At 38.6% G+C, this 21,424-nt stretch overlaps 1 protein-coding gene and 1 long non-coding RNA gene across 4 annotated transcripts in view; one reads left to right on the top strand and one right to left on the bottom strand.

Annotated features, from left to right (window-relative positions):
- Nucleotides 1–10,536: 10,536 nt before the first annotated feature.
- LOC116462028 (uncharacterized) lies at nucleotides 10,537–21,370 on the bottom strand. The gene is made up of 2 exons (XR_009212863.1): nucleotides 21,054–21,370; nucleotides 10,537–10,969 (listed from the first exon to the last, which is right to left on the bottom strand). It is a non-coding gene; the product is annotated as an uncharacterized LOC116462028 (long non-coding RNA).
- The window catches only part of ZEB1 (zinc finger E-box binding homeobox 1), a 210,379-nt gene continuing 209,693 nt past the window's right edge, over nucleotides 20,739–21,424 (top strand). For all 3 annotated transcript variants that reach the window (XM_032144061.2, XM_032144043.2, XM_032144034.2), the window contains exon 1: nucleotides 20,739–20,831. In XM_032144061.2, the coding sequence (XP_031999952.1) occupies nucleotides 20,774–20,831 (58 nt within the window). In that variant the 5' untranslated portion in view covers nucleotides 20,739–20,773. The remainder of the gene's footprint in view (nucleotides 20,832–21,424) is intronic.

Below are 21,424 nucleotides of genomic sequence, written 5' to 3'. Positions count from 1 at the left end.
TTTCTAGATGATGTTTATTTCTGGTATGGAGAACTACAACCAATTTTTGTGTATTGATTTTGTACTTAGCATTCTTGCTAAATGTTCTTTTTCATTCTAAAACTTTATCTGAAGATTCTTTTGGGTTTTCTGTGACCCAATCATATCACCACTGAATGATTAATTTTATTTCTTACATTCTGATCCTTATGCATTTTATGTCTTTTTCTTGCCTTATTGCACTGGCTAGACCATCCATTATAATACTGATTAGACATCATTATTTCACTTGGATCCTAGTGAGAGATACTATGTTTGATATAAGGTTTTTTCAGGTACTCTTTGTCAGATTAAATAAATTTCCTTCTATTCCTAGTTTTTAAAGAGCTTTCTTTATATCATTAATGAATGTTGAATATATCAGAGATGTTTTATGCAAATTTGAGATAGAGATAATCAAGGTAATCTTAAAATTATCAAAATTGAGATAATTTTTATTTTGTTAATATGATGAATTCATTAACTGATATTATGATGTTGAACAAAACTTGCATTCTTGGATTCATTTAATAACCATATATTTCCTTTTGGACAAAGGCACTTAATAGTCCCTTTTTCAGAATCACTTGGGCCTTCTCCAGTTTCTCTCTTATTCTCTTTCTCTCTCTCTCTCTCTCTCTCTCTCTCTATATATATATATATATATATATATAGATATGTGTGTGTGTATATATGTGTGTGCATGTACATGCATGTGTGTATATGTATATGTATATATATGTGTGTGTATGTATGTTTTACCACTGTATCCCCCAAACACAGGACCTGAAATCTATGAGTTTAGAGTAGATGGTAGCACTTAATAGATGCTAAACAAACATTTGCTGACCGTATTTAGATGCTTTTAGTTGAATCACTCATAGTATGTACATATCAGATGTCAAGTAACTCTGTTAGATATTTTTCTAGTTAGTCTCATAATTGTTTATATCAGATTTTTGGAAATAACCCAGGAGAATGAAGTACTCTGTTTAGAATTCCTTTTAATAAGGGCATTTAAAAATGAGTATATGATTAAGGTAGTAGTACATTTTATGAGAATATTCTCATTAGGATTTCTGGAGAGTCTCTATTAAATTATTTAGATTTAGAATAGTCTTTGGAATCTGAAAAGCCTTGGTTCTAACCCCTGCTCTAAGGCAGGAACATACCTGGTATATTCAAGGAGCATTGAGGAGGTGATGTGGCTAGAATAGTGAAGGATGGAGACTGCAGGACGTAACGTTGGAGAGTTCGGTGTGGACAGACCATGCAGACCTTGAAGACCATTGTAAGAATGTTGGCTATAATTTACTAAGAGGTGAAGTCATTGGAAGTTTTGAACAAAAACCATGATCTACTTATGTTTTCACAGAATTACTTTGGCTGCTCTATTGAAACAGGCTGAAAGATGACAAAGGCAGAAACAAGAAATGCCAGCGGGGGAGGTAATAACACCTGCCAGCAGGTGAGTGATGACGGTGGCTAAGCCCAGGTAGTGGGAGGGGAACTGATTTAAAACAGTCAAATTCTGGATGTATTTTGAAAAAAGAACACATGAGTTTTCTTAAAAATTAAACAAGGGGTTTAAGAAAAAGAATAGTCAAGTTTAACCCCAAGGTTTTGGCCCAAGCTTTTCAAAGGATGGAATTACTACTGTGTGAAATAAAAGATTGAGACTGCAGAAGGAACAGATTTGGTGAGTGGGGTTTGAGATTGCAGAAGTAACAGATTTTGTGAGTGGGGTTGGTATCAGAAGCTCAGTCTAGGGAAGTTTTAAGTTTGCAGTGTCTATTAGCCATCCAAATAAAGAGGCCAATTAAGCCTGGAGTTAATTGATTCAGACTGGAGATATTTATTTGGGAGCCACTGGCATATAGATGATTGGCATAAAGCTAAGAATATTTATCGCTTAGAGAAGGTATGTGGACAGAGAAGGAAAGACATGCAATGACTGGGCCCTGGCAGTCTAATGTTGATAGTTTGGGGAGAGGAGGACCAACAAGTAAGGGGGCCTGAAAGGAGTATCTAGAAAAGCATTAGGGAAACCAGGAGAGTACAGCATGGTGTCCTACAGGCCAAGTGCAGGAAGTATTTCAAGGAGGATACAGGACCAACTGTGAGGATTTGCCACAGAAAGGAGCACGAGGACAGAGAACCAACCACTGGATGTAACAATATTACGGCACGTTGTACTACTGAGGGGGATACCGATGCAGCAGAAAGAAGGTTAAGTTCAGGATCAAAGTCCTTGAGTAGATGAGAGGCTATGGAATTCCATATTCAAGGAGAGGGACTTCCCTTCTTTCTAGTTAAGAAGAAAACCAGGCAGAAAATCCCCAAATCCAAAAGTAGTACCTACTTGAACAATAAGGAAGACTATCCTAATAATCCTGTAAAGATCTGGAATGAGACTGTTAAGTCTCCTTACCTGGGAAGTTATTTTAATCTTTAGAGACACTCAATAAATAATATGATGCTTTCATCTGGGAGTGGGTGGGTGGGTCATTCCTGTTGGATAATGCTAAATTTCATCTCATTATTCAATATGTAATTACATTTGTTTACCAATTTCTTAGTAGAGTGCAAAATAAAGAGTCTTAAAAGACTCTAAAATTTTTGAACTGCAAGAAAAAAATCCTTTCGATTTCAAGAATAGTAACTTTTGTTGCTGCTGTTTCATAAAACAAAATGCGGTAGGTTATTCTTTTGCAAGTCTAGTTAATGACCAGACTTAGGAAAGAGAGACCTGAGGCAAAGCCTATGGCAATTAATGTTCTAGAAACTCACTAACTGATAGAAGACTAAAATGACCCAGTGTTTAGCAATTCTACATCTGTAATAATTGGGACTGGAATATTTCACAAATTTAAACTCTAAAATTTTGGTTTCATTCATAAATTATAGAGACAATGTTTAAAAACTGGCTTTGAAATATTAATTTTTACAATATCATTTGAGAATTTAGAATTTTTCAAGCTTAAAAATTATGATTAAGAATTATTATAGAAGAGATGATATAGAAGAGACAAAAATCTCTGCCTAGCAGAATTTATATTACAGTAAATGAGACATGTAACATGCAATAAATGCAATAAATAGATAAATTATATAATGTATGTGAAGAGGATTAAATGCTATGAAAAAATAGAGCCTGGTAAGAGTTGTATTTCACCTTTTAAAAAGTTTACAGTTCATACACTAAGTGAGCATAAGATTAAAAATAAGCCAACTACAATTCTTTTTACATACTTGGTTGCTTCCCTTGCTGGAGATTATAACAGTTCTGTTCCTACCCTCCTGAGATGAAAAGGAAAGGTGAGATGAGGTGAGCAGAGCTGCTGGCTGGGACAGGAAACAGAACAGTGGAGTGAAAGGAAAGATGCTTAGTCATGTAATGACGGGCACTGACTTAAACAATGCTAAATCTAGATTTGGTAAACTCTATTAAATACTTTTTCAGGTTTTACAACAAAACCAAGTCCCTTAAACAGAAATAACTTAGGTGTTGCTGTTTGTTTGTTACTGTGTAGTATTCTTCTTGACCCAGCCCCTAACTAACCCCACTAGTTTGGTGACCTTGATAAAGTCACCTCTTTAATTCTCAGGTTCCAAGGAACACTGACATCCTGACATCATAATGTTATTATGAGGATTAAGTGAGATTTTAACTGGTAAAGAGGGTAAAGCTCTTTAGAACTATTACTACTGTAGTTTAATAATAATACATTACTTTCTTAATTCTAATGTTTTTTCAAGGGTTGAGAAAAAAAAAGCAGAGGTTCCAATATGTATATGGTCTTGAATTTGAGTGTCATTAACAATAACCCCTACTGAGACTATTACTGCAGTAACATAGGTGCATAAAATTTAAAAAGCTAAGCAAAAGATACATGAAGCCAAGCCAAAGGGCCCTAGCCTATCACTAAGTTAGTAAATCTCTTCATATTCTTCAGTCCCTGCTCAAACACAGGAGTTGCGCATATTTATCTGTGGTAGTTAAATAAATTATTCCTCTTTTCAAAAACATACAAACATAGACAATTATATTATCATTAACATTGATGGAAAAAATGTTAATGTTTTGTGACTAAAACTGCACATATGTTCAATTATTTTGTTTTAAAACAGTAGTGAAATGGTATTTGACAAAATGAAAAACAAAAGTAAGGTAAATTAGGAGAACAGGTGTTAGGGATTCAATTAATGGGAGACATCACAGATTTTGTTTATTATAGAACTCATGGAAAACTATGTATTTCTATTATGAGAATTCTACAACTTACTTTCTGCTATAACAACTGCTTTAAACCAATCAATAATTATTAAATAGTTAAAAATCAAACACTCATGTACTGGACACCCCCCGCCCTCGATATGCCTGGCTCCAGAGACATCCCCCTTGATATACCTGGTGGGCACCTTTCTGAAAACATGTTGTAGAGGTACTCAAGTTTTCATGTCTTGTAACTTAAAAGAGGAAATCACAATTCCTCTGCAACTCCAATCATTCTTACCCAGCTCTATTTTTTCATAGCATTTAATCCTCTTCAAACACATTATATAATTTACCTATTTATTGCATTTGTTGCATGTTACATGTCTCATTTACTATAATATAAATTCTGCTAGGCAGAGATTTTTGTCTATCTGATTCCTTAATGTATCTTAAGAATTTAGAATAGTGCCTGGGTATGCAGAAGCAGGTCAATAAATATTTGTCAGATAAATGAATAAAGGAATTCTTCTTAAGTATCTCTCTTTAAAAAAGATTAGGCACTTTCCCTTGGATCCAAACTAGGGTTAGAAAGTTAAATGGCACGTTTTGACATATTTGGCTTAATATTTGGTCTCTTAATATTTTATCCTTCATAGGTATGCAGCTCTATCCAGTTTTCTAAAAACATTCTAGCAGTATTTTCTGTAATGACCTACCACATTGACCTTCCTCTCGACTAAACGAACAATAATGACGATGCCTGAAACCAATAGTTAACTCTACTCAGAATCCCTTAAATAATCATTTTATTTCACTGTGATTTCTTTTTTCTAAGACCATTGTTAATGACTTGACTTTTTTTAAATTGGCGAAATTGTATATAATTGTGATGTAGAACATCTTTTGATAAATAAATACATTACAAATAGGCTAAGTCAAGCTAATTAACATGTGCATCACCTCATATACTTTTTGTGTTGACAAAACTTAAAGTCTACTCTCTTAGCAATTTTCAAATATATACTATATTAACTATAGGCACCATGATGTACAACAGATCTCTTGAATTTATTCCTTCTAACAGAAATTTTGTATCCTCTGACCAACATTTGCCCAACTCCTCCACTCTCTAGCCACTGGTAACCACCATTCTACTCCCTGCATCTATGAGCTCAACTTTTTAGATTCCATATGTAAGTGAAATCATGCATTATTTCTCTTTCTGTGCCTGACATTTCACTTAATATAATGCCCTTCAGGACATTTTCATAAATGACAGGATTTCCTGCTTTAGGGCTGAATAGTACTCTATTGTATGCATATACCACATTTTCCTTATCTATTCATCCTCTGATGGAAACTCAGGTTGGTTCAATATCTTGGCTATTGCGAATAATGTTGAAGTGAACATGGTAGTGCAGATATCTCTTCAACATATTGATTTCATTTCCTTCAGATATATATGGCAGTGGCAGGATTGCTGGATCATATGGCAGTTCTATTTTTGAGAAACTTCCATATTGTTTCTCACAGTGGCTGTACTAATTTACGTTCCCACCAACAGTGTACAAGGGTCCCCTTTTCTCCACATCCTTGCCAGCACTTGTTCTCTTTCATTTTTGTTAATCACCATTCTAACAAGTAGGAGGTAATAACTCATTGTGGTTTTGTGATCGGTGATGTTGAGCATTTTTTCATGTATCTATTGGCCATTTGTATTTCATCTTTAGAGAAATGTCTATTCAGGTACTTTGTTCATTTTTTATTTGAGTTGTTTTCTTCCTACTGAGTTGTTTGAGTACCTTATATATTTTGGATATTAACCCCTTATCAGATGAATGCTTTGCAAATATTTCTCCCATTCCATTGGTTATCTCTTTACTCTGTGGATTGTTTCCCCTGCTATGCAGAGCTTTTTCTTTTGATGTAATCCCATTTATCTTATATGTTTGCTTTTGTTGCCTGTGTTTTTGTCATCATATCCAAAACAATCATTGCCCAGACCAATGTCATAGAGCTGTTTCCCTATGTTTTTTTTTTGAGTAGTTTCACAGTTTCAGATCTTATGTTTAAGTCTTTAACCCATTTTGAGTTGATTTTTGTATGATATAAGGTTCTAATTTCATTCTGCAAGTGGGTATCTAGGTTTCCCAGCACTGGAACAACTTTTAAAAGGTATTCTCTGTTGACATTTCTTTCCGGAAAAATTGTATTAGTTGTATTTATATTTACATTCTTTCCAGTTTATTTTTCCCCTTTGGATAATGTTGCTAGGCCCTTATCTTTTTATCATAATCATTTTTCTGAGATATTCAGTTAATACACATTTTGTTTCATTTTACTCTTTAAGATTCTCAGTCACTACATCGTGTGTATGTGTATGTGTCTCTGTATAAAACTAAAACTATCTTTATTCTTATGGAAATCAATTTTGGGGGTCTGAGACACAATGACTCTAAAGTGTCCTAAAACTTTTTTTTTAATGTGGTGGTAGGGAATTCTTTTTTCTCCCTCCCTCCCTCCCATCCTCCCTTCTTCCCTCCCTCCCTTCCTTCCTTCCCTTTGCCTAAATTACCTTTTGGTAGGCTTCTGAGATTTCTTTCTACTCTGCAGTCATTTTTGACTAGAGGTAATCTTGTGATACATCTTTTTGAGAAAGGTTGCCCTGCTGTTTAAATTTCTTCCTATGACAACTATGTCTTGTGATATCTTTAAAAAATTTTCTTTCCTTCAACCCCTCTTTCTACCATTTCTTGATTCCTCTATTTAACTAATTTAGAAGGTGCATATTGAAGACGTAATATGTTGAGAGTTCTGAAAATTAATTATATACGTGGTTGGCAATTTATTTTGATCCAAAAGGAACTACTATAGTTATTACCTCTTGGTTCCATATACTACCTTAACATAAATTTTTTATGTTCCAAAAGAATTTTTAATGATATTTGTGGGTTATGCTACCAGCAATGGAATATTAGCTTTTCTCCCAGCTTAGTTGTCTCCATGAAAGGTATACTCTCGAGAAGATATACTCTTGACCTTTTCTGTCTCCATAACTCCAGAGATGTATTGTTATGTGTCCTTACATTCATGGGCAATCTAGATCCATTTTTATTCCAGAGCTATTAAACTCTAATTCAGAGTTTAAGTTGTTTTTGATAGTGGACATCTATCAACTTCTGACTGCTATTTCCCTTTTTCATTTTGCCTAGTCATGGTAAAGATGCCTGCTCCAAAAATCAATTTTTTTCCTTAGCTCACAGGATTCAGATATACAATATACAAATACCATATGCAATGGTTCTAAAATATAATGGTTAATCCGTGGTAGCTCATTTAAAAAGAGTTATCACTTTTTCAGCCTTTGTGCTTCTTATTGGGTTAGGTTCAGGTTATTAACTCCTCTGAGACAAACTGTGATCTCCTTTTATATCAGTTTCCAATTAGAACCCTTGTCCCATACCAGCCATAGATGGTATATCTATTTTTAAAATATGTTTTTCAGATGTGCTCATCACTATAACAGAAGTTATTAGCTATGGTGTCTATCATAAAAGTGTTTATAGCATAAGGCATGGAACAATTGATTATAACACAAATATAGTAGAAATTTGAGGTGGGTGGTCAGAGACCAGGGGAATCAAAAAAGAACAAGGGACAGATGGGGAGGGGTAAAGGGTGGGAAATGAGAGGATCTTCCTGATAAGTGAAACGTCAGAGAAGGAGATGTTTTGTGTTCACAGAACTGCCCAACTAGAGAAGAGGACGTACAGAAAGAATTATGTCATTCAAAATTGTGTATATTATGGAAACATTTATATAAATACTGAACATATAACCAAATATCCACTAAAATACTTCTTATATTTTTTTCTGAATATTTACACTTTAAGCTTTAGAATATTGTCCTGGCAGAGCTCTGAGTTTATGTTTATTGAGTACAACAGAATTTAACCATGGGATTTGTAGTTATGAAGAATAATGGGTAGGTGGGGAGGGGAGGAGGGTGGGGAATAAAGAATCTTCCTTTCTTCTAGAATCTAAATACAGAAGATGTACAATTCACCATCTTATTGTGAAATGAGGCTTTCATTCTTTTTCTGGAACATGGCAGCAATCATTCTCCAGTTAGATCTAAGTGATTGAATTGCAAGGTGAACCGTCTTGGTGACTAATTCATTTTCCCTCACCTCCAGTATCCTCTTTTCCCAAGATCAAGCAATTTTCTTGTGTAATGAACTGTATCTGCTATCAAGTGGCCTGGAAATTAAGAGGTCCAAAGTGTCTTCCAAATCCTTGTTTCCTATTTGGTATCATGATGTCTTTCGCAGCTACATCACAGATCTATGTTTCCCAAGACTATACAAAGGAGGAATGCAGAAATGAATGGAATGGCAGAATAATGTTATATGTGGGGGAAAGGCTTCAATCGATTTTGGATTATTCAGGGAATAGTTTTCTAGCTAATGGGTTGTCAAATTCTTTGCATCAGAAGCTTTTGTCTGGTTGATAGCTTTTGGTCAGTTCTGTAATGACTAGCAGTGGAAGGAGAAGAGATACAAGGACATGCTTTAAAAGCAACACCAACCTCCAAAAGTGGATCTGAGTGGTTTGATTTATGCCCATGACATACCCAAAGTCTGGAGAAAGTGAGTTCAAGGGAGGACAAAAAAATGTAAGCAAACTAGGTACTAAGGAAAAAAACAGCAGAATTCAAGCTGTACGTTTTCTTGATTTACTATGACTTCCACAGACACAGAAAACAAGACCAGAACTATAATCAATTTGTTCAGTTTAAGAGACTAATTATATTTTTTCATACAGTCAATTTATAAATCTTTATTTTAGCAGACAATATCTGTATACTTTCTTCCACTAGCCATTTCTGTTATTTATAAAGTTTATGCTAAACATTTGATGTTTCATATATTCATATATTACTTTTTGGCATTTACCAAAAATGTCACCAGTTGGCTAATGAAAATGTCTACCAGAAAATCTTCCATACTTTTATGACATTATTTTTTACAAATTAACATAGATATTGATTGGTGCTTACCAATCAATAGCATGATATCAAATGGGCAGATTCAGGAAATAAGCTACTAAAGAGAAAAGTTACTTTTTTGTTTGTTTGTTTGTTTGAGACGGAGTCTCACTCTGTCGCCCAGGCTGGAGTGCAGTGGTGCGAACTCGGCTCACTGCAAGCTCCATCTCCCGGGTTCACACCATTCTCCTGCCTCAGCCTCTCGGGTAGCTGGGACTATAGGCGCCCACCACCACGCCCGGCTAATTTTTTGTATTTTTAGTAGAAACAGGGTTTCACCGTGTTAGCCAGGATGGTCTCGATCTCCTGACCTTGTGATCAGCCTGCCTCGGCCTCCCAAAGTGCTGGGATTACAGGCGTCAGCCACCGCGCCCGGCCGAGAAAAGTTACTTATTTAATGTAATTCAATATACGGAAAATAAGAAAATTCCAGAACTATTTACAATATTAAAATAACATAAATTGTTGTTAGTAATAGCAAAACATGCTGAATAATGTTGGTTTCCCATGTGTATGTTTTATATACTATTCTAATTAAGAATGGCTTTACCTGTAGCTAAAATATGGCTTCTGAAGGTAAAACAACATACTTATCTAAGCCTATATAGCAATAATATAAAACAGTATCAAATCTAGGAATAAAGTAATTTGGCCCCTTGTAGGCATTTTTTATGATGTGCAGGAACACCTTATAAAGTAACCTAGAAAGAAACATGTGATCAAATTCAATCACATTTGACAATTAATAGAACACCTTGGTCAAAGTCTGGACAGATAATTTCAAACACAAAACTGGTCATAAAACCAAAGCCATTCCTTTGCAAAAGCCTTCAGAAATAAAAAGTAACACTTTTTTTTTGAAACGCTATTGGTGAATTTAACACAAAAGACCTTAACTAGGTCTCAAGATACTGAGCTAACAGGATCACTGGCTTAATCAGTGCTGGAATTTATTACATATTTACATATGCTTGTGATTAGTTCATTTGTGTTTTCCTATATATGTATATATTCTAAAATGTTGAACAATTCATGTTCCAGTGTGAATAAGCTACCAGTTTTGAAAAATTTAGAAGCATGGTGAGACAAACTCATATACTTCTAGTGGTAACACACATTGGTACAATCCTTCTTGAGAGGAAGCTGACAAAATATTTTAAAAGACACAACCGTGTTCACTCCCACTGATTCAGTAATTTCAGTTTTGAGAATATTTTCCCAGGAAATGATCAAAAACCAACCAAACAAAAACTATATCATAATGATGTTTATTTACAAAACAAAAAAGGGAGTAATTTAAATGTTCAACAATATATAACTGGCTTAGGAAATGACAGTATATCCATTTGAGAAACATAGCAGTCAAGAGAAAAAGGACAAATATAAAGGCTATGTACCTGTATCAGGAAAATGTAGGTGATATATAAGTGAAAACAGCATAATACTAAATTACATGTAGTTATCCTAAGTATATGGGAAAAACTAATTATTATGTAACTATATAAACTATACATGGGAAAACAGATTCAATAATGCAGGCTTTATTGAATAACTCAGTTGGGGGTAGGAATGGGGTAACTGTTTTGACTCTAGGTATTGTGTGGTGATGTGGTGGTGGGCATGTATCTGTCTCCTCAGACTTCAGAGTTCTGAGTCCATACCACCTTCATGCACAGCAGTAGGCCCTGAAAGAAAACAAAACAGAAGCACAGACAGACGCAGAGGCAAGAAATAGAGGGGTGCTGCTTGCCTATCTAAAGGTGTTCCGATTCTTCACTTGTGCGACCTGCCTGCATGTCTACTCTCAGGGTCTGTGAAAAAAACACAAAAACTCTTATATCCTTATTATAAATTCCTATCATTTGGCTTGGACCAGTTTGAACTGGTACAAACCAAGAAACAAGACTAAGTTTTAATATTTCTATTATAGTCTTTAACTTGTGCTTTTTTTTTTTTTTTTTTTTGAGACAGGGCCTCACTTGTTGTCCAGGTTGGAGTACAATGGCACAATCTCAGCTCACTGCAGCCTCGACCTCCTGTGTTCAAGGGATCCCCCTGCTTCAGCCTGCCTAGTAGCTGGGACTACAGGTATGTACCACCATGCCTGGCTGATTTTTTGTAGAGACAAGATTTCACTATGTTGCCTAGGCTGGTCTCAAACTCCTGGACTCAAAGCAATCCTCCTGGCTTGACTTCCCAAAGTGCTGGGATTACAGGCATGAGCCACCGTGCCCAGCAACTTGTATTTTTAAAAAGAATTGTGTAAGAATGGCAAGAATCCTATGCCCTCTAACTGCATTGCAAATACTGTTAATTTATCCTAAGGTAAAAAGTTTACTTATTTTTTACTGATGCAGAATAGATGTGCACAGTTTTGAGGAACATGTGATAATTTAATACATTCATATAATTTGTAAAGATCAAATCAGTGTATTTGGGATATCCATCACCTTAATTATCTGTCTTTTCTTTATGCTAGAACCATTCAAATTGGAAGTTTACTTATTGTGTAGACAGTTCCTTAAATAATAGAGCTAATGTAAGCTAACAGTTATTCTAGACAACATAATATTCCAACTAATGTTAAACAAACAGCATGTTAATATCTCTTCTTTTTTTTATTATACTTTAAGTTCTAGGGTACATGTGCACAACGTGCAGGTACTGCTAGATTTTCTCAACTTGGGCAGAGCTGTCTAGAGCTCCTTAAGTTATGCAGAGCAAAAAGACTGAAGGAGCCTGAGTCCTTGACACTGTGGAACACCATTACCAGCCCTGGACTTCCTCCTCCAGATTTCTCTTTCTCTTAGAAAGAAACAAATGTACGTCTTGCTTCAGCTGCCATTCTCTTAGGTTTTCTGTCATATGCAGCCAAAGTTAATCCTGTTCCATGTGGGAATGTGTATTTGTTTCCTATTGCTGCTGTTAAAAATTACCACAAACTTTGTGGATTAAAACAACATAAATCGGCCAGGCTCAGTGGCTCACACCTTTAATCCCAGCACTTTGGGAGGCCGAGGTTGGCGGATCGCTTGAGCTCAATAGTTCAAAACCAGCCAGGCAACATGGCGAAACCCTGTCTCTACAAAAGATACAAAAATTAGCTGAGCAGGGTGGCACAGGCCTGTAATTCCAACTACTTGGGAGGCTGAGGTGGGAAGATGACTTGAGCCCAGGAGGTGGAGGCTGCAGTGAGCCATGTTTGCACCACTGCATTCCAGTTTGGGCAACGGAGACCCTGTCTCCAAAAAAAAATTGTTTTAATTAAAAGAAAAGTAAATGTATTATTATCTTACTCTTTTGGAAGTGAGAAGTCCAAAGCAGGTCTCACAAGACTCAAATCAAGGTTTTGGTGGAATTGAGTTCCTTCAGAAGGGCCTAGGGGAGACTCCATTTCCTGGTCTGCTTCAGCTTCTAGATGCTGCCCACATTCCTTGGTTTTGAGCCTCTTCCTCCGTCCTCAAAGTCAGCAACATCCAACAGAGTCCTTTGCATCTTGCCAGCTCACTCGTTCCTCTATTCTGCCTCTCTCTTCCAGTTATAAGGGTCTTAGTGACTAAACTGGGCCCACCCAGATAATTCAAAATATCTCTTCATTTAAAGGTCAGCTGATTAGCATGCTTAATTCCATCTACAATGTAAATTCCCCTTTGCCATATAACCAAACCTTTTCCCAGGTTTGGGGGATTAGGACGTGGACATTGTTGGGAGCCACTATTCCACAACTCACAGTATGCAAGTTTTGTATTTCATGATTGAGATATATGTTTTATTTGTTCATCTTTAATTTGCAGATTTATAACATTATGCTAATTGGTCATTACTTTGTATATAACATTTAGCATTGTGCCATGTAGAAGTTTTAATTGTTCATTGTTCATTTATTCAACTAATATCTTTTTTTTTTTTTTTTTTTTTGAGACAGAGTCTTCCTCTGTCACCCAGGCTGGAGTGCAGTGGCAGGATCTCAACTCACTGCAACCTCTGCCTTCTGGGTTCAAGCGATTCTCCTGCCTCAGTCTTCTGAGTAGCTGGGATTACAGGCATGCACCACCATGCTCAGCCAACTTTTTGTATTTTTGGTAGAGACGGGGTTTTACCGTATTGGCCCAGCTGGTCTCAAACTCCTGACCTCAGGTGATCCACCCACCTTGGCCTCTCAAAGTGCTGGAATTAAAGGTCTAACATTCTTGAGCATATTCTATGTGGCAGACACTGCATGGAACTGTAAATGCTTAATATGGTCCCTGACCACAAGAAGCTTACAGGTTTGTGGGAGAAACATATATTAAAAGGCTGATACACAAATGTCAAGGAAATATGGTTTACCTAAGAGAAAGATCTAAACAAACCCAGAGTCAAGGAAATCTTTCTTGGAGAAGTAATAGTGTTGTCAGAAGAGTAGGAGAAGAGAGTATTAAAGGCAGAAGTCACAGCATATGCAGAAATCTCAAAATGAAAGTATAGTGCTTTGTGGTACAAATCCAATAGCATTAAAGCATTGAATAAAATGGACTCATAGTTCCAGATGAGGCCTCAGAGGTCAGTAAGCAGGAGCCAAGCCGTACAAAGGTGCTAAGGACGTGGGATATTACATTGAAAGCACCTGTAGGCCATGAAGGGCCTTGAAGTTAACAGCATCTACCGTATAGAAGATGTGAATTAGTGTTCTGCGAGGGAAACGAAAAACTGAGCAGGACAGCATCAAGAGAACTTAACTTTTTAAAAAATTTCAGTTGTTATTTTAGACACAGGGGATACATGTGCAGGTTTGTTACATGGATATATTGCACCCAGGTAGTCAGCATAGTACCTAGTAGGTGGTTTTTCAACCCACGCCCCTCCCTCCCTCTAGTAGTCTGCAGTACCTGTTGTTCCCATGTTTATGTCCACGTGTACTCCATGCTTAGCTCCTATTTGTGAGTGAGAACATGTGGTATTTGTATTTTTCTGTTCCTGCATTAATTCTGAATAATCATGTAAGAAGGAATTCTGCAAGGAAAAGTAACACAAAAATAAGATGTGACTTTGCAAATTAGGCACACGTGAACAATAATATTTGCAGATTATCTTTTTTTTTTTTTTGAGACAGGGTCCTGCTCTGTTGCCCAGGCTGGAGTGCAGTGGTGCAATCATGACTCACTGAAGCCTCGACCTAGGCTTGAGCGATCTTCCCATCTCATCCTCCCAAGTACCTGGGCTGGTAATGGTGTTCCACAGTGTCAAGGACTCAGGCTCCTTCAGTCTTTTTGCTCTGCATAACTTAAGGAGCTCTAGACAGCTCTGCCCAAGTTGAGAAAATCTAGCAGTACCTGCACGTTGTGCACATGTACCCTAGAACTTAAAGTATAATAAAAAAAAGAAGAGATATTAACATGCTGTTTGTTTAACATTAGTTGGAATATTATGTTGTCTAGAATAACTGTTAGCTTACATTAGCTCTATTATTTAAGGAACTGTCTACACAATAAGTAAACTTCCAATTTGAATGGTTCTAGCATAAAGAAAAGACAGATAATTAAGGTGATGGATATCCCAAGTACACTGATTTGATCTTCACAAATTATATGAATGAAAGATCTTTTTGAAGATCTTCGTCAATGTTGTGCACACCACTTACATCTCTTTGGCCAGAACTAAGTAGCATAGTGAGACCTAGATACATATAAGAAGAGAAACAGACCCCCCCCCTTTTTTTTTTCCTAGAGGCAGGTCTCACTCTGCTGCCCTGGCTGAAGTGCAGTTGTGTGATCAGAGCTCACTTCACCCTTAAACTCCTGGGCTCAAGTGATCCTCCTGCCTCAGCTTCTTGAGTAGCTGGGACTGTAGGTGTGCTTTACGATGCCTAGCAAATTTTAAAATTTTTTGTAGAGAGTAGATCTTGCTATGTTGCCTAGGCTGGGCTCCAACACCTGGCCTTAAGCAATCCTCCTGCCTTGGCTTCCCAAAGCACTGGGATTATAGGCATGAACCACCACACCCAGCTAAGAATTATTTCAAGTGTGATAAAAATGGACAGTTCTATCATTTTAAAAGAGGAAGAAACATATTAGGGACAATTAGCTCTCTATCTTAATACTGTGGTATGATTTTTTTCTCTCATTGTTTTAAATATGTAAAAGTTGTCTCGCCTAGATTTTAGATTAAGGCAGAGGCAGGCCATCATTCCACAAATAGGTTATTGAATAATTACTATGTGATAGTATTTGCCAGATTTTTCAAGTACGTACATTAGAACATGAGTATATACTTGTTCAGCAAATGACATAAGACATTTATATCACATTTAACATTAGTATTGTAATTAGTGGAAATAACAGAATTATTGGTTGGTAAGAAATAAGGTTAAAATGCTTTATTTCTATATGCATATTACTCAGGGTCCTGGCAGGAAGCATATGGCACATTCAAAGGATACACTGAAGAGAGTTTAAAGAAGAGACTATTTACAGAGGTGTGGACAGGTTTTAAGGGAAGAAGTGACGAAGCAATCAACCATTACCACCCTGGGCCTGAAGACACAAAGAGAAGAGGCAGTTTCTGGAACTTGGCAAGACCTGTGGCCATGGGATGAGGGTGTCCAACATGAGCCAGGGACCTCAGGTAGAGGAATGAAGCTAGAGCCACAGCCAGGCAGCAGGGAATAGAATAAATATCCTCACCTCTCTCTTTTTCCTTTCTCTGATCATTTGCCAAAGCCTCCAAATTGGCTGAAACCAAATAGGAACCAGAGGGCAAAGAAGCCTGGGTGATGTGACTTCCACAGAAGTAAGCCTCACAGAGCATGGAAAGGCAGAGAATGGACTTTGAAGGACAGAGCGTAACAAGGATAATATGAAAAAGCAAAGCATTTCACAGAGTTGGAACGATTCAGAAAATTTTAAACAAAAAGAGAAAGGGAAATGATCCAAACAGAGTGGGGACAAAGAAAGACAGAGAAAGGGAATGATTACAAAGTAAAACGGCGGGGAGGGGCACAATGTCTGATCTATTTATGTAAGTAGAATAAAGAGAGAGAGAAAAGAAATAGAGGCATGATGTCTGAAGAGAATGAGAAGGGTGTGACCAGGGATCTTAAAGTTGTGGATATAATTGGATGCAGGGTATTTATCACCAACTTTCTCATGTGAGTTTAATACAATGGTAGAACATCTAAAACCTGTTACTGACTGCAAACATTTTAAATCCATGTACACCAAGGATTAAACAGAGGCAACGACTGTAACTGAGGATCTGTGGTTTACAGAACACCAGCACTGTAGGTCAAAGAAACAGCCATATTCTGTAACAGAATCAATCAGCTGCTAAAAGAAGTCAAGATGACAGAAAAAAGAAATACGTGGAGACAAAAGAGAAAAAACAGCAGTAGAAACCAGCTATTGGACCACTGATATCATTGTAAATACTTAAAATTCACTTAAATAAAAAATGTGTGTTGCTTCCTCTCAAGTTACCTACGTATAAAGTGTAGAAAAAATTAAATGTTATTCATATTCATAAGTAATATTAGTAATAGAAACTACAATCTAACTTCTATGGAGGCAGACTTTGAAAGAAATTCTTTTTATTGTGACTTCATGGAAAACACTAGTTTTACTTTTTGGATGTTCACTGACATTCTGCAAACATCTTTCTCCATATATTTATACTTATATCTATCTCTGTATTAGACACGTTCCTGAAAAATCGCCTCGTAAATAAGAAACTTCATGTGTTAACATTTCATTGACTTACATTAAAAATAGGAGCCTCATTCCCCAGAGGGGTAAGAACCATTTTGTGGTATACTATGTAACAAAATCACATGGAAGTATGGAGAAAACATTTGTCCCTGTGATACCTCCTGGGAGGCTGTATTCGAAGGGCTGGCATGGGTCCTGTGGCCAACTGTGGGTTCTGCATCACCCTGTAGTCATGTTTCCTTCCTGACTCAATGACTGCAGAATTTGGTGAGACTGCAACAGTGAAATGACCATTGCCCTTCTTTGTTCCACGGTGAACCGCAAATCCAGAATTACTGTAGGTCAGGAGACATGGTCAGAGCCAAGAATTGCGTAGCGGCTGTATGGGACCTCTAAATTCTGTACTTTGAGGGATAACATGTATCACATTCTTTTTCCTTCAAAAACTCTAAGATTAAAATTAGATATTGAATTCAAGAGTTGCATTTACATGCTATCCTTCCATGAAATTAACCAACTTTAAATTTTGATGAAGACTAGAGAATTATACATTGCACTTTTCAACGTGTTTTGGAAGAGGTATGTGAGAATGATATGCTTCATGTGGAACACCGTGAAATCTCTACATTTTAAACTTAAGATAATTTTATATCGAATTTTATCCTAATTTCTACATGAATCATATATGAAAAGCAAATAGGTGCAAAGGGTTTATGAAAAATTTATAGAAACAACTCAGTATTGGAACTATTTTATCCATTTACATTTTTCCCTATAAATTTGGAATAGTATAGAAATTCATTTTTAGAATATCTTCCTTTCAGCATATATAATCCCAGTGCTCAGTAGAAGCAGAGTGTTAACATTTCATTGACATATTAAAAATAAGCATATATATTGAATGTATGCTGTATGACAGCACTACAATTACTAAAACCAAGAATGCAGAATACATGTTAAACTCATATATTAGTATCCCCTACCGTTTGATTTGAATAAACCTAAATTTTAATAATCTTCTTTTATAAATTGATTCTAAAGATTTTCCCCCTATTCTTTAGTTATATTTAAGAGATAAGAAGCAACCGTCACACATGCATCATGTTTAAAGCAGTAATTTATTCTGAGATTTACTTTTGTCTGTTTTCTTTCCAGTCCAGGTAACAACATTTTCAAGAACATTAAAGTATAATAATCAAACATTCAATTCATAACATATATGCTTATCAGAAGCTTTTACAAAATGGAAATTTTATGTTAGAAGATTTAGGCTACCAGTAATATTCACTGTGCATATTTTTAAAAAAAAAGGTGAACCGAGTTCATTGTTTAGGGAAAATGATTATGGAGAAACTAAAATTAAGAGCAATTTTAATCTGGATATTAATGACAGTAATCACTTTCACATCCATGACTTTATCTGTTCCTAAGGACTAAAGGGATGAAGGCAGATTATGTATCTTACTGTCAAGAACAGGGTCAGAAAAGGTCAACGATATTAATTTAAGAAATGTTTATTAAGCATCTACTATTGGCTACGTACTCCACTAGGTGTTGAGGACATAGAAATAAGAAAATAAAGTTACCTGAAAAGGTACTTGTCCACACAGTTTGGCCCAAACTAACTAAAGCAGAAACCACTAAAGTAAGGAAGAAAATGACTTCTGTTTGTCTCTTCACTTCATCTCTTTATGAGGTGAGGATGAACACTGAAGGAAGCTTAGGGGGGAGGTACAGGTCAGAAGGAGAACATGAGAAAATGCTATTTGTAATACTTCGTAAGTTTAAGAGTAGGTAAAATGTGTGATAGAGCTGGAAAGTTTTTTTTTCCTTTCTGGTCAGAAATTAGGGTAGCTGTAAAAATGTTGGTGGAGTGGGGGCAATTCCATAGTCTATGACCTGATTCGGTAGGCGACTGAAAAACATTGTACAACTCTTAAAAAAAGGGAGGAAGAGCTCACACTTAACCAAGCAAAGCAAGGACACCATGTTGACATGCACAAGTTTCGGTTAACATGGTATCGAGGAAAGCGAGGACTGCCTGTACTTAAAATGATCAAGACTAATGATTCTAGTTTTGGCATTGGGGATGAATGCAGATATATAGACATAATGTATAGCAAAGAATATTTACAGTCACATTTCATGGACCAATAAATAATGCATTTACTTCTCAAAATGCCCAAGAAAATGTGGGAGAGAAAATGTTCACCTATATTCAAGATTAAACCTTCTAACTTTAAATCACCAGACTTCAGCTGTAAATTTATTTCAGTTGAAAGGTTTGAAGACATTATTAATGAATATTCTAAAATTCCGGAAGGTGTTTAAAAGATAATTTTAACCTAATAAAAAAATCCTGCCATAGAAGTGACAAAAATTATAAGCATAAATTTATTGAGCACCTACTATGTGTCATTGTGCTAGGTGATGTACTACGTTATTTCCAATACTCCGGTCACGTTTCAGTTTTCTCAATTTCTCTATCAATAACTCCTACATTGTTAATTTATAACTATATTACTTGAAATACAGCTCAGCTTATTTATTCCATAAAGTTGGTCCCAAAGACGTTTCCTTATTCGAAGGAGGTGGGAAGCAGGAAGGAAATCTAAATCTAAATTCTACTTAATACTGAAGACGACTTTCTTGATATTTGTGGTTATCTGTATGGTCTTTTCAGAAATCCCCAAACTTGTACCAAGTCAAGGATAAAATAAGATAAAATTAGCAATCTATCAGGTTCAGAGATCACATCTGTCAGCTGATGCTTCTTGCCTTAAGGTCCTGCACGGCGATGACCGCTCATTTAGGAAGGAATGCATGGCCTGTAGATACCTTAGCTCTGAGTCCTGCCGCCTAGGATCCCACGGGTCTACGCGAGGAGGAGGGCGGGGAACGCGGACAGGGTGGGGGAGGCCGAGGTGACAGCAGGTGAGGGCCGGGTGCGGATGGGGAAGTGAGACAAGCACCGTGTGGGTATTACTCATTCCGCTCTACTAACGAGACTGCTGGCAAGCGGAACTTCTAGCCTCTCTTTCAGTCCAGCTGAAGTTCAATCTCATTGAAGTCACTTCCCATCCCGGTTCGTTTGGGGGGGAACCAGGCGTCCCTGGAAGGGAAGGGAAGGGAGTCCGGGCTGCGCGGGTCAGGTAGCCTCTCTCCAGTCGCCGCGTGTCCTCGCCGTCCCCAAACCTGCCCTTCCCCTCATCAAGGGAACGCCCTGGGGAGTCTAGACTGCGATCCCTTTCCTTAGCCCCGGGGTGCGCGGGGCGGACACGCGAGGCGTGGGACTGATGGTAGCCCTGCCTCCAGGAAGCAGGCAGGCGGGGACCTCTGGACGCCGGAGGGGCAGCTCCGAGGGCATAGGGTAGAGAGAGAAATCAGCCAGATCCCTCCCTGTCCCGGGCAGCCACGGCGGGTGTGGCCAGCGCGGAGGCAGGACGCCGCTGAGCCTCCAACATTACCTTTCCAACTCCGACAGCCCGTCGCCTTTCTGACCACGTCCCCACGGCTTCCCAGCACCCGCCTCCCTGACCCCACCACACCTGAGGAAAACTTTTCCCTCGCCCCTCAATTCAAATTCAGCAGTGCCCACGGTTGCCGCAAACCGCCCGGTCCCTAGCAACAAGGTTCCGGCCGTAGAGCGAGCGCCTCTAGGTGTAAGGAAGGTGATGTCGTAAAGCCGGGAGTGTCGTAAACCAGGTGCGGTGGGGAGGGGGGAGGGGTGGAGGCGGAGGGGGGAGGGGGGAAGGGGGAGGGAGGGGGAGGAGGTGACTCGAGCATTTAGACACAAGCGAGAGGATCATGGCGGATGGCCCCAGGTGTAAGCGCAGAAAGCAGGCGAACCCGCGGCGCAATAACGGTGAGTGGCGGAGGGGACCGGGGAGCGGCGGAATCAGGGGGAGCTGGGCAGCCGGGGCGCCCCCGGGGGTGAGGGGGGCGAGCCGGGCTGGGGGCGACCGGGGCAGGGACGGCAAAGTGGAGTGGGAAAGTAGAAAGTAGTGCTCTCTGCCCCCCTCCGCTGCCGCCGCTGCCGGAGCCGCGCCGCGGCCGCTCGCTCTCCCTGAACCGTTATGTCTCTTACCTGGTCTCTCTCCGCCTAGCGGCTCCCGCCGCCCCTGCCGCCTCCCTGGACCGTTAGCCGCCGCCGGCGCCGCCGCATCCCCTGCGCAGGGCGGTCGGCCGGGACGCGCTGACCACTTTTCTGGTCCCGGGTGGAGCGGCTGTTGCTTCTTTCCGCACTTTTCCCCACTCTTGTGCCCTTCGGCGCCTCCCTCTCCTGCTCCCCTCAGCGGGATTCTCCCTCAGCGCCCAGGCTCCCGGGAGCCGCGGAACAAACTTGTGCCTGGCGCTGACCGTGCAAAGTGGCTTCCGCGCGCCGCGGCCCCGGCCGGCGCCGTCGCTCGGGCCCCGCGACTCGGGCCGGGCTGTGGGCGCGCGGCGGGCGGGCGGCGG

This window comes from Hylobates moloch, unplaced genomic scaffold, assembly GCF_009828535.3.
Source record: "Hylobates moloch isolate HMO894 unplaced genomic scaffold, HMol_V3 SCAFFOLD_3, whole genome shotgun sequence".
Taxonomy (NCBI): domain Eukaryota; kingdom Metazoa; phylum Chordata; class Mammalia; order Primates; family Hylobatidae; genus Hylobates; species Hylobates moloch.
The sequence above is the reverse complement of the archived record's forward strand: the minus strand, read 5'-3'. Positions and strand labels throughout refer to the sequence as shown.